We start from the raw sequence: 13,919 nt of genomic DNA, 5'->3' as shown, positions 1-13,919 counted from the left end.
TCTCACCATTTTAGCATATTGCATATAAATGTCATTTTTCATAAAGTTTACTACTTATGCACATGTCATGAAATACATTTTTCAAGCGTAGCATAAAATAAATTTTTTTACGATCCCAAAAGCTAGGATGGTCAATTATCCTACTGGAACTCCTCTGTCTACTCTAGAGTGAGTAAAAATGGAGCGGTAACCCTTGGATTGACGAAGCCATCAACAGGTTTCAAATAGATTTTTTTTTAAGAATGCTAGACCGAAGTCATTTATGGCACCTAATGCTGGTGGGTGCATACGTTATGATGTTATTTTATGATAAAATGTTATAACCAATGCATTAGGTTACGATGTCTACAGATAAAGACGTAGGTCAACATGAGTTGTACTACGGTCACTGGTAGGTACTCACAGTGCATAATGGGGAGCTATGATGATACAATTCGTTATGTTATGTTAATGATAGCATTAATAACGATGAAATGTTATGTTTTTGAAAGCAATGAGGTATGAATTGTTCTCATTCAAAATGTCATGTTTTTTAAATAAGAAAATAAAAAATGTTCTCTGAAAGAAAATGTGCATTAGATTTTTTCTGGGAAATGTTGAGGAATCTGGATGAAAGGCAAATACGTATTTTTCTGCATAGCATGCATCTTATGTTTATCATTAATTATGCAAATCTTATCTATGTACAAGTTAGTTGTATACATACTAAGATTTCCCCTTGTAGACCCACTACCATTCCCCCCGGAATGGTAGAAATTGTATTAGGGCCAGCATTCGACAAATAGGATGAACCATAGGTTTCAGATGGTTGAGGAGGAGCAGATCTGGAGAGGAGCTAATCTAGAGCAGATGCGAGGAAGTACCTATTTATGGTTTATAAATCATTGGGATGTTTAGTTCATTCTGGCATCAATTATTTTTATCACCCTTATTTCTGTTGCGATTATTGCATATTACTAGTTGCATACTAGAATGCATTGCATATTAACTGTCATGAACCGGGGTATATAATCTTGTATTATATATCCCGACATCCCAAGTCTCTATTCCATCCCAATCAAAGGTTGAGGGCATCACATGGTGGCATCAAAGCAATTACGTCTCTTGGTAAAACCACATGCCCTGAGGAATGTTTTGCCAGATTGTAGGTTGGAATCTTTAGTTTGAATAGGCTTGAATCTTGAAGATTGGAGCTTGGTCTAACACGCATATGTCTCAAGAGTTGGAAGATTAAAGATAGATGGCACGTGAAAGGTGAGAAAGGAATGTTGAAGGCTCTAGTGCCCGTAGGATGAGTTTGACAATCGATTCTTTCCAGAATCAGTTAAGCAGCAGAAAGCACAAGAGTTTGCAACCTTGGTGCAAGGAAGCCTCACGGTTGAGAAATATGCTGCTAAGTTTGTGGAGCTTGGAAGGTTCACTTCATACCTGTCTACAAAGTTTGTTAACAAAGAAGCCTTTAAGGTTATGATGAGATCAGTGTGGAATCCAGATGCTCTTCGATCTGAGTGAGGGACTTCTCATAGCACAGTTTGCTGAATATTGGGATAAATCTCGTGTATTTAGAAATGGCCCCTGGTTTTTTAACAAGTGTCTTGTACTAATGCAAGACTATGATGGTGACTATCAAATTTTAAAAAATTTGTATGCATTTTGCATCTTTCTAGATTAGAATTTACTACATACCTTTGAATTGTATGAATGCTATGGTTGTACGTATGCTTGGGAGTTCCCTTGGAGAGGTGGAAGACATTGACTTGCCAAAAAATTTGTTCATTTGGAGAGAATTTTCCAGGGTTCGTGTAAAATTGGATATTTGTCATTCTCTGCCACAGTTCAAATGTCTATCCATAAGCAACTCTGGTTCGGTGTGGATTTGTTTGAAATCTGAGCAATTGCCTAGCTTTTGTTAGTGTTGTGGCATTTAGGGCATTTCGATTGTGATTGTGACATTTGGTTGACTCACCAGACAAAGTTTGAGGCAGAGGGATTCCTGTATGGTCCCTGGTTACGAGTGGATGAGGGGTTATTCAGAAACAGGGTTCAAATTCCCCCTCATGATGAGGTAAAGCCTTGTTCTTCTTCTAATCTTAAAGGTCCTTCGATTCACAGGGGAAGTCATTTTCATTCATTGATAGTTTTGATGGTGGCCATTGGTGGTCTTTCAACCAATTTTGATGTGGTGGTGCAAACTAGAGCAACAACTACAGACAGTTATGGCGAGTAATTCTACTCCTTTGTCAGATTTGAAGGATTCTAGTATTTCTAGGCAACTAACTACGAAGGAAAGGGAGAGTATGGATTGGGCTAGACTTGGGCCTCAAATGGATTTATTTTTGACAAGTGGGCTAGCTTCAACTATGAAACGGGCTTCAAGTAAAGGCACGGTTAATGTTGATAGCAGCAATTTTTTTCCATTCTGCTCAATTGTCGAATTGATCTCCACAAAATCTCTGTCGAATTTACAGAACACAAGTGATAATCCATCCAAGTAAGTTTCAAGAGTCTCGGTGGGGGGTAAGTGGTGTCAGAAAGCTAATCCTATTGCTCAGAGGCAAACAAGTAAGTAACCCTCTATGCTTCCTTCAAAATGTATAAATGAAGCTAGAGTTTCAATTGTTGTTCCAGATCTGGTTGATTCTAAGAGGATTTTGTCCATGGATAAGGAGGGTCTGGTGGAAGTCCAAGTGGTATCGACGGAGGCTGATTTTCAGCCCCTCTGATCACCATGAAAATCCATAGCTAGAACTCTCATGGGCTTAGGAACCCACGTAGAGTTCATGTTCTTCATGATATAATACGAAGAGAAGTTCCTAATGTTGGAAAATAAAATTCTCTATGGGATATTATGATTGTCTTGCTGTTAACAGTGAAGGGAGAAGTGGAGGAATTATTCTTTTTTGACCTAAAGATACCAAATGGATGTTATTTCTTATTCAAAAAGTCATTTTAATGCTTGGTTGTTTGATTTAAAATTGAACTCAAAGTGGTGACTGACTGTTGTCTATGGGCATCCTGGAGTTGGGCATAGGAAGGAAATTTGGCAATTGATGAAACACATTTCTCTTTCTGTTGATTGTCCATGGCTTAGCTTTAGGGATTTTAATGAAGTGATATCAAATACAAAAAACGGGGGAGGTAGACTTCGGTGTGATTGTGTTAATGCCTAGGCCTAATACCAAACCCAAGCCAAGCCCGAGTTCTATAATAATTTTTATTGAGGTTAACATGTATGGAAAGCTCATTTTATAGATCAAGTGGACCCTTTTTAAATAGTAGTCACCCAAGAAGTTTTGCGATACTCATTATCCTGACTTGCATGTAAGTTTTGTGCACATTTATGTCCTTCCCTCCTCTAGGGCTTCCAACTACCTATATATGTATATATGTATATATATATAATATATATATTATATAGGGTTGTTGCACCTTCCCCATAGTCCATCAGTAACCCAAATCGAGCACCGCCTCCACCTCCCCTTCACAACCTTAGCTATAACATCAAGTTTTTGCCGTTGAGAATGTTCGTCCCTACACGAAGCCTAGCAAAGCACGTCCAACGGTTTTAGCCACCACGTCACAACCTCCTCCCTTTATTCAACCACCGTGCAACACCAAAACTCCTCCACAACGCTGCCCCTGTACCACCAGCCCACACTAATCCTCCATCTTCTCCTGTTTCCCTACACCAAATCATAGTATTTATTTTCCCCATCGTGAGCCACAAAGCCACTACCACCCTCCTTCGTTTCTCCACCGTTGAAAATGGCCACATGACAAGGTCAAAATTTCACCTCCTTTCGACACTAAGATTTGCCAGCCACTACATCTCGGGAAGCCACCGTGTTGCTAGACCCTCCACATCACCCCCACCTGCACAAAAAGGGTCGCCAGGCACTTCACGCCACTCTAGGTCCACCATACTTCCTCTAGGTAAGCCAAGCATGTCTCTCTCTTGACTTTCTCCTTTTCCATCGTGGTTATTAGACTAACAACAGTGAATTCTCTCTTTATCACTCTACATCCTCCCTCTCAGAGCTTCACTGTCACCCAGAAGGGAAGCCATCATGAGCTTGGTTCTCTCCGGTCCAGCTATAGGTGATAGTAGTGGCCTCTGGCCTTGCCATAGGTTATAGTTGAGGCCTTTGTTTGAGTGCATACCGTTTTGGTGACACAGTGATTCTTGTTCTACTTGGTTTTCTTTAGATTGCACAAACCCTACCATGGGGATTAAACATAGCCTATGGTCTGATATGATGCTCTAATATGATATGATATGATGATGATGCTCAATTATAATATGCCAAAGAATTTTCAAATATGAATGTTTTCAACTGTCACCCTGATATTTTAATAACTTGTGTTAATTATGCATTATGAAACTAAAAATATTTTGTTTTGCATTCTGAACCTTGTAAATGCTTATGTTTACATACTGTATATGTTCTATCCTTACTGAGTTGTTGATAACTCACCCTTATCTCAACAATAATTTTTCAGATGAGTGAATATTTTAGCTAAGGATCAAGATTAGGGAGCATGGACGAGATTATTTAAGCATAGTGGATTAAGCACAAAAGGATACTATGACTTGGTATTTTGGAAGTTGCCGTTTATATTCAGATTTTGTGGTATTCCTAGTTAGTTTGGAGTAGTTGATTTAAAAGAGTGAGATTTATATATAAGAGAAATTAGAGTCTATATCAGTACTGTAAGATATGATATTAAGTGAAAGGTAGTAACTCTCTGACCCATCCGAATACGAGGCATTACAGATTAGTAAATAAGAGATTTCAAGGAGGTTTTGCATTCCTGCCATTTCAAAAGTTTAGATATAGAGGGTGATTTTTTTACTTGGTCAAATATGACAAAAGGGGATGCTTTTATACAAGAAAGGCTTGACAGATGTCTTACTAATCCTAATTAGTTAACTTTGTATCCATCGACAAAAGTTAAGTAATTATACTAGTGCCTATTCTAATCACAATTGTTTGATGCCTAATACAAGTGGATTTATTTGTGTCCCACGAAGCGGTAGACGACCTTTTCTGTGATGCCCTCAGATTCCGCTTGGGATTGGACGGACATCCGAAGCGTCGAGACATGCAACACAAGGTTACCTGCCCCCGTTCATGACATATAAGAGATAATGTTCCTAACATGCATCTAGCATTATGCAATAATCGCAGCGGATAATTTTTTTTTTAGCAATACTATGCACCAAACTTATAATATCTTAAATACTTAAAACATAAACCATGCATACTTAAAACATCCACAATTACCACACGGGTCTCAAAAGACTGTAATCTCAAAACAACGAAAACTTGGCTCCATAATTACATTGCCAAAATATACTATTGGGCTAGTTCGTTGTGTAACTCGTGTAACTCGACTAACGATGCCGGAATACTATCCAAAGACCTAACTATGGAGGCTGCAAGCTCCGTGTTGCGTCTACGGCGTCTAGTCAACCTCCTCCAGTTTGCTAATGTCTGCTCTATGCTCTGATCCTGACACATCGCCGTAGTTGGGACTACCACGGTGAGATTTGATTATAAATCTTAGCAAGTTGACAGGAACTTCCACACAGGTTAGTGATACATGCATGGCAGTAAAAGCATGAATGCATAATCAAAGTCATAAGTAAGCATAGCATAACTTGATATACAACATGGCATAAATGACATAACTTGAACTGAAACTGAAACTTAGCTTGACGTGACATGGCATGTACGTGAACTTAAAACATAACATGGACTAGCGACATAGCATGAACGTGAACTTGAGCATAGCATGAACCTGAACATACATAATTTGAACATGAGCTTGAACATAACATGAACCTGAGCAAGACATAACATAAATGTGAACTTGGATCATAACGTGAACGTGAACATGACATAACATGAATGTGAACTTGAACATAACATGAACCTGAGCATAATATAACATCAATGTGAACTTGGAACATAACGTGAACATGAACATGACATAACGTGAACGTGAACTTGAACATGACATGAACTTGAACATAACATGACATAAACATGAACTTGAAATATATTCTTGTCTCCTGGGGTTACCATGATTGACATGAATGTAAACTTGATGTGAAACATGACTTCAATGTGAAATACATGAACTTGGAATCTTATTCAATGAACTTAATTAATAAAGTGACCATACGGGTGCTACACGGGTCCTCTTGAGCCTTGTATCCCTGCCGATTACCGCATCAAAACACATGTGTCTATACTAGCTGTGAGTGCGTTAATACGTACCCCACAGTTGTTATGGCCCCACGTACTCTATGTGTCACAATTGCTGTGTCTCACGTAGTGTATGCTCCACAGTTGTTGTGGCCCCATGAATTGTTTGTGCCACACTTGTTGTGGACACACGTAACATAATGTGTGGCTCCATCGGCGTTAGTGCCTAGCGCGCTCCAGTGACCAGCTAGTTAGGCCCTATTCGCAACCTGTTGACTGTACTTCGTCAACCCAGGAAATTTCACACCTATTTAGACACTCCAGCATGAACAAAGGAGTTTCACTAGGATATTACTCCATCCTAGTGCTTAGGGTCGTGATTGACATGAATAACTTAACTTCATATATGATATTTCGTAACGTGACGTGACATGAACGTGACATGAAGGACAGAATTCCTGACGTAACGTAACGTGACATGAACGTAAGACGATAGACATGACATAAAATGTAGCAGACAATATTTCATAACATGGCATACATGTAGCAGACAATATTTCGTAACTTGGCATAACATGTAACAAACAACATTTCGTAACATTGCATAACATGTAATAGTGAATATTACGTGACATGACATACATATAACAGATAGCATACGTAATGTGGCATACTTGCAACAAATAGTAACATGGGACAGAATATATTGTGTAACAGATAAATATTTCGTGACAGAATAATTTGTGTAATAGATAAACATGCGATGACATGGCATATATAACAACATATGAACATAAATTGTAGTTCTCTTACCCATCACACATACACAGTAAACTGATAGTAAGTTAAGAGCGAACTTACCTCGATCGTCATGTTCTACGAGATTAAAGCGCGAAACACGAAGAACTAAAAGATGGCATTCTAAAAGTTAGAACTTTAATGACTAACAATTAAAAATGTGAAAAGAGACAACTTAGAGTAAAATTACCACTTTACCCTCTACATGCAAAAAAATGACCATTTTACCCCTAACTTAAGGATTTCACAGCCTAACTCCAAAAATTATCAAAATTTACATTCCTCATGTAAATTTTGTCCTAGACTCAAATATCAACTCAAAAAAATTTAAAACCATTCACAACTATGGAAAAACCACAATGGCCGAAACATTCATAGGCCATTTCTCTTGATTTTGGTTGCAATTTCTTCCAACTTCAAAACCCATGTTTAAACCAAAATTTTTGTAACAAGGATCTTCCTATCCTAAGTTTTTAAAAAAATACACTTAAAATATCTGTTGAGGGAAAAATTAGTTGATTGGCATATTCTTGTGAAAACCTGTGTAAATTTGAGTTATAACAAGTGTTGAAGCAGTGTAATATGAAAAAGACTGAAGTGTGCTCAACATGGCTCGACTGGCACTCGAGCGGGACCTTCCAGAGAGGTTCCCTCGACGTGCGCTCGACTCAGCGTTTGAGCAGAACCAATACAGAGTGATTCGCTCGATGTACGCTCAAAGCAGCGCTCGAGCGGAACCATACAGAGAGGTTCTCTTAAGGTGAGCTCGACATGGAGCTCGAGCAGAACCCATCCAGAGTGGTTCGCTCAAGGTGCGCTCGACGTGGCGCTCGAGCAGAATCTATCCAGAGAGGTTCGCTCAAGGTGCGCTCGACATAACGCTTGAGCAGAACCCATCCAGAGAGGTTCGCTCAATTTGCACTCGACGTGGCGCTCGAGTAGAACTCATCCAGAGAGGTTCGCTCGATGTGCGCTCGACGTCTCGCTCGAGCGGTTTCAGAAGACAACGTGCGCTCGACCTTCGCTCGAGCCAATGTTCAAGACAACCTAATTTTGAGCGCCGTGTCTTGCTGGGACTATAAATAGAACAAGTTATTTCTGTTCTTTTGTGTGAAGAAAACAGAGCAAAAACACAATCTCTTTTCAAGAGTATTTGAGAGAAACTTTTCTCTCATTCAAAGTTGAATCTCTTGGAAGATTTACCTTCACCAAATCACACTCAAGATAAAAACACTGTAGAGTCCATTGAAGTGGATGTATTCATTGGCCGGAAGGTTTCAGGAGCTGCCGTGCTACAGAGATCGAGAGGTTCTTGTGGGATACTATAGAAAGGGTTATTTATGGAGTTGCAAGCCAAGATTTAGCTACTACAAAGGTTTTGTGAGTGTTTCTAAATTGGTTGTAACGAACTTATATTTCTATAGTGGATTTGTGGTGGTGACCTACACCCGGGGTGGTTTTATATTTTGAAGAAGTTCTTCAAATGAGTTTCCACTCCGTGAACAAATCTCTGCTTTGATTACTTGTGTGATGCATATTTTTGATTAGTTGTATGGGTGTCAATATGTTTAGTAGACTAAGAAAATTTTGATCTACACCTATTCACCCCCCCTCTAGGTGTTGTGTTGGGTAGAACCACTGCTTTTTCAGTTGGTATCAGAGCGGGTTCACTCCGCTAGGATTTAGTTCCTGAGTGTGATCCTGCTGTAGTGGTTAAAATGGATAGGTCTCAATCTCTAACATCGCCACCATATTTTGATGGTAGCAACTATGCTTATTGGAAAGTTCGAATGAGAGTTTTTCTAAAGTCTATAGATGAACGAGTGTGGGTTTCCTTGACAAGAGGATGGAAACAACCGGTTACAATCGTTGATGGAGTTGAAATTCACAGAGATGTGGAAGAATACACTAAGGATGAAGTCAACGAGTGTAATTGGAATAGTAAAGGCCTGAATGCGATTTTCATGGCCGTGTCCCAGGAGGAGTTTAAACGAATCTCCATGTGTGAAATTTGTAAAGAGGCATGGGACATTCTTGAAATTACACATGAAGGTACCAAGGCTGTCAAGAATTCTAAGTTTCAAATGTTAACCACTAACTTTGAAGAACTTAGAATGAAAGACGATGAAACATTTGATTCTTTCTATGCTAAATTAAATGATGTTGTCAATTCTCGCTTTAATTTAGGGGACAAACTCTCGGAAAACAGGATTGTAAGAAAAGTCCTCATATCTCTTCCTAAAAGATTTCGCCCTAAAGTTACTGCTATTGAAGAAAGCAAAGATTTGGACACTATGAGGATTGAAGAGCTGGTGGGCTCTCTACAAACCTATGAACATACTCTTCCTGTGGATAAGAAAAACAAGTCTATAGCCCTCAATACCATTAGAGAGGAGTCAGATGAGTCATCAGATGAGTTGGCTATGAGTGACAAAGAAATAGCATTCTATGTTAAGAAATTCAGGAAAATGTTCGTGTCTAGAAATAACAAGAATCAGAGACAAGAGAAGAAAAAATTTGAAAGATACAATGGAGATTCGAGTTCAGGGAACAAGGAGAGGAGCTCTAAGAAATACACTAATGCTAACAAAGACAAGAGTCAATCAAAGATACAGTGTCATGAATGTCATGGATTTGGACACATTCGCTTAGAATGTGCAAATTACAAAAAGGCCAAAGAAAGAGCTAAGATTGCATCCTTGAGTGAGAGTGAGTCAGAGTCAAGTGACTCATCAGAGAACTCTTCTCCAAAAAGAAACCTTAACTACATGGCATTTACTTCTACTGTTGGTGACAAAAGTCAATGCAGTGAACAAGTGTCTGATGATGGGAGTATATCTGGAAATGAATCTGTGTGTGAAGATCAGTTGCAAGAAATTTATGAGAAGCTGTACAAGGAGTGTGTTAGATTAAGAAAACTCAACAAAGCACACATTGAGAAAATAGTTTTCTGCAAATGTGAAAATGAAGGGCTTCAAGACAAATTAAATGAAGCCATCAGTTTATCAGATCAGTTAAAAATGAAGAATGCAATTCTGGAAGATAAGTTGAGAACTCAAGAAAGTGAGATGATTTTGTTAAATGATGGACTGAAAACCTTTTCTACTGGGAAACATAACCTTAACAAAATCCTAATCTTAGGAAAGTCCTCTAGTGACAAGAGTGGTCTGGGATATGTAAAAAGGGAATCCGATGTGGCTACAACCTCCTATAAAAATGTGGGAAGGACTGCGTTTGTTCGTGAATCAACTGCCAATGGGAATGCCAGCATATCGGAAAAGGGTAAGAAATCATTACAGGTGCAACAATTTGCTCCACCTCCAGAAAGACAAAGAGCTCGCAATACAAGCCCTATATGTCACTACTGTGGAAAGATAGGGCATGTTAGAACAGAGTGTTCTAAATTGAAAAGGTACACTATGCATGGTCCTACATCCTCTAAGAGTAAAAATGTGGATTTGTCAAAAAGGGGTAAGAATCTCATAAATGCCCCTAAGTATGCCTCACCCTTCATGAGACAGAGAGATTACAAAGAAAATTATGCGTGCCATAATTGTGGCAAGGTTGGTCACATCCGACCAAATTGTTATTAGCTTAGGAGGCATCCCATGAGAGATGAAAAGAATCATTCAAGGAAAGGGCATCAAAATCTGTGGAGTCAAGTCATGGCCTTAACTAGACAAAATGATAGACTCAATGTCAAGTTAGACCAACTGACTACTAGCCAAAAGGCTAGGAAGGCAAACTCTCCAAAAATCAGAAACATGTGGGTCAAAAAGGGAGAAAGGAACACGTGTCATGTTGCACACATTGCTCTGAAGACCAGGGATACTTCTTTGTGGTACCTTGATAGTGGATGCTCTCGTCATATGTCGGGTGATAGAACCTTATTTAAAACTGTTGAAGAGTACAAATGCGGAACAGATACATTTGGAGATGGGGGAAAGGCCAATATAATTGGAAGGGGTGAAATTGAAATACCTTGACTACCTGTCTTGAGGGAAGTCTTGTTTGTTGATGGTTTAAGAGCAAATCTACTCAGTATAAGTCAGATGTGTGATAACGGTGCTGAAGTCTGTTTTTCAAAAGAAATATGTACTGTTTCAGATAATGATGGAAAGTGTGTAGTGCAAGGAATCAGAACATCTGATAATTATTATGGCATCACTCCTAGTTCACAGTACAGTTGCAGTAGCGCTAAAAGTGAGACTACTGATCTTTGGCATCAAAGGCTTGGACATGTGAATCACAGAAATCTATCCAAGATTGCCAAGAAAGAAATGGTGGTAGGATTGCCTAAGCTGGGTAAAGTGGAGACTCCTGTTTGTGGGTCATGCCAATTGGGAAAACAAGTCAGAACAGCTCACAAGAATACAACGGCGATCCTAACCAAACGACCATTAGAGTTGTTACACATTGATCTTATGGGACCCTCTAGAACTGAGAGTCTGGGGGGAAAGAAATACATACTGGTGATGATAGATGATTTCACCAGATACTCTTGGGTAGAGTTTTTGAGAGAAAAGGATGAAGCTCCTGACGTGATTAAAATATTGTGCAAGAAACTTCAAAATGAACAAGGAAAATCAATAGTCAGAATTAGGAGCGACCATGGAAGAGAGTTTGAAAATTCAAGTCTTGAGAGATTCTGTGATGAAGAGGGTATCAGTCAAGAATTTTCTGCTCCTATCACTCCACAGCAAAATGGAGTACTTGAAAGGAAGAATAGAGTCATTCAAGAAATGGCTCGTGTTATGATGCACAGCAAAAGTGTACCTACTCATTTTTGGGGAGAAGCTGTGAACACAGCTTGTCACATTATGAATAGAGTCTATCCAAGACCGAGTACTTCTAAAACACCATATGAATTGTGGAAAGGGAAGAAACCAAATGTGAAGTACTTCAGGGTGTTTGGAAGCAAATGCTATATTTTGAGAGATAGGGAAAACTTGGCTAAGTTTGACCCTAAAAGTGATGAAGGAATTTTTCTCGGGTATTCCAGAAACAGTCATGCTTATAGGAGTTACAATCTACACACCCAAACTATCATGGAATCAATAAATGTGGTGGTGAATGATGCTCCTATGGAGGAATTGAACAGTGAAGAACAAGTTCACATACCTAGCGAAACTGAAAAAATGGGTGTTGATGAGCACAATGAAAACTTAGAGACCTTTTTTGGTGAAAAGGTAATTGTCCACAAGGAGCCATCGTTAAGAGTGAAGTTAAATCACCCTCAGGATAACATAATAGGGAAGATAGATGAATGAATGAGACTGAGGAGGAAAGTGATAAATCAACTGGCTCATTCAAGCTACATCTCACAGATTGAACCAAAAAGAGTTGAAGAAGCCTTAAATGATGAGAGTTGGTTAAATGCTATGCATGAAGAAATAAATCAGTTTGTGAGGAATGATGTATGGCACTGGGTTCCAAGACCTGAAAATTACAATGTGGTTGGTACCAAGTGGATTTTCAAGAATAAGTCAGATGAGCATGGTACGATTTTGCGAAATAAAGCAAGATTAGTTGCTCAAGGGTATGCCCAGATGGAGGGAATAGATTTTGATGAGACATTTGCACCAGTTGCCAGACTTGAATCAATCCGGATATTGTTGAGCATTGCTTGTCATATGTGTTTTAAACTGTATCAAATGGATGTTAAGAGTGCCTTCTTGAATGGGATTCTTCAAGAAGAAGTGTACGTTGAGCAACCAAATGGGTTCAAGGATCCCTAACATCCGAATCATGTCTATAGGTTGAAGAAAGCCCTATATGGTCTGAAAGAAGCTCCCAGAGCTTGGTATGAAAGGCTAACTTCATATCTGTTAGATCATAAGTTTTTGAGAGGAAGTGTTGATAGGACACTCTTCATAAGAAAAGCTGGGGAAGACATAACAGTGGCTCAGATCTACGTGGATGACATTGTGTTTGGATCATCTATCGATGCTCTTGCTCTTGAGTTTGCAGAAGAATTTGAAATGAGTATGGTAGGTGAACTGACATTCTTTTTAGGACTCCAAGTGAAACAGTTGGACAATGGGATGTTTATATCCCAATCAAAATATGAGAGGGATTTGATCAAAAAATTTGGGTTAGATGGCAATAGCCATGCCAGAACCCCATGAGCACAACTGTCAAGCTTAGCACTGATGTGTCTGGGAAAAATGTTGAACAATCCTTGTACAGGAGCATGATTGGGAGTTTATTGTATCTCACTGCGAGTAGACCTGACATTGTGTTTAGTGTTGGGGTTTGTGCTAGATTTCAAGCAAACCCCAAAGAATCACATCTTGTAGCTATCAAACATATACTTCGGTATGTGAATGAGACAGTTAATTATGGGATTTGGTACTCTAGAGACTCTAATACTGTGCTTGCGGACTATTCTGATGCTGATTGGGCCCGTAATGCGGATGATAGAAAAAGTACTTCTGGTGGGTGCTTTTATGTAGGCACTAATCTTGTAGCTTGGATGAGCAAAAAGCAAAATTCCATTTCCTTATCCACAGCTGAGGCTGAGTACATTGCCGATGGGAGTTGTTGCACACAATTGTTGTGGATGAAACAAATGTTATGTGACTATGGCATTACTCAAGGTGTAATGAGCATTTATTGTGATAATACTAGTGCCATAAACATTTCAAAAAATCCTGTCTAACACTCTAAGACCAAGCACATTGATATTAGACATCATCTCATTCGAGAACTTGTGGAAACACATATCGTAGCCCTTGAGTAGATTCCCACCGAACATCAACTAGCCGATCTCCTTACCAAACCTTTGGATGGGCTTCGATTTGAATGTCTTAGAAAGGCTATTGGTATTTGTGCATTGACCTAAGGGCTGGAACATACATTACATGCATTCTCGTTTTATTTGTTTTGTGTATTTTCCCTTTTTCCCTC

The 13,919-nt window shown here is 39.1% G+C and overlaps 1 protein-coding gene across 1 annotated transcript; it reads left to right on the top strand.

Annotated features, from left to right (window-relative positions):
• The first annotated feature begins 13,134 nt into the window (after positions 1-13,134).
• Positions 13,135-13,671, top strand: LOC121245212 (secreted RxLR effector protein 161-like). Its single transcript, XM_041143487.1, has one exon. The coding sequence runs from the start codon at positions 13,135-13,137 to the stop codon at positions 13,669-13,671; it is 537 nt and encodes a 178-aa protein (XP_040999421.1).
• The last annotated feature ends 248 nt before the right edge of the window (positions 13,672-13,919 follow it).

The sequence above is a fragment of the Juglans microcarpa x Juglans regia genome, unplaced genomic scaffold (assembly GCF_004785595.1).
Source record: "Juglans microcarpa x Juglans regia isolate MS1-56 unplaced genomic scaffold, Jm3101_v1.0 JmScfU0001, whole genome shotgun sequence".
In the NCBI taxonomy this organism is placed as follows: Eukaryota; Viridiplantae; Streptophyta; class Magnoliopsida; order Fagales; family Juglandaceae; genus Juglans; species Juglans microcarpa x Juglans regia.
This window is presented reverse-complemented; position numbering and strand designations above follow the sequence as displayed.

Coding starts and splice junctions, on each gene's coding strand:
- LOC121245212 (XM_041143487.1), top strand. CDS start 13,135: ATGAGCACAACTGTCAAGCTTAGCACTGATGTGTCTGGGAAAAATGTT.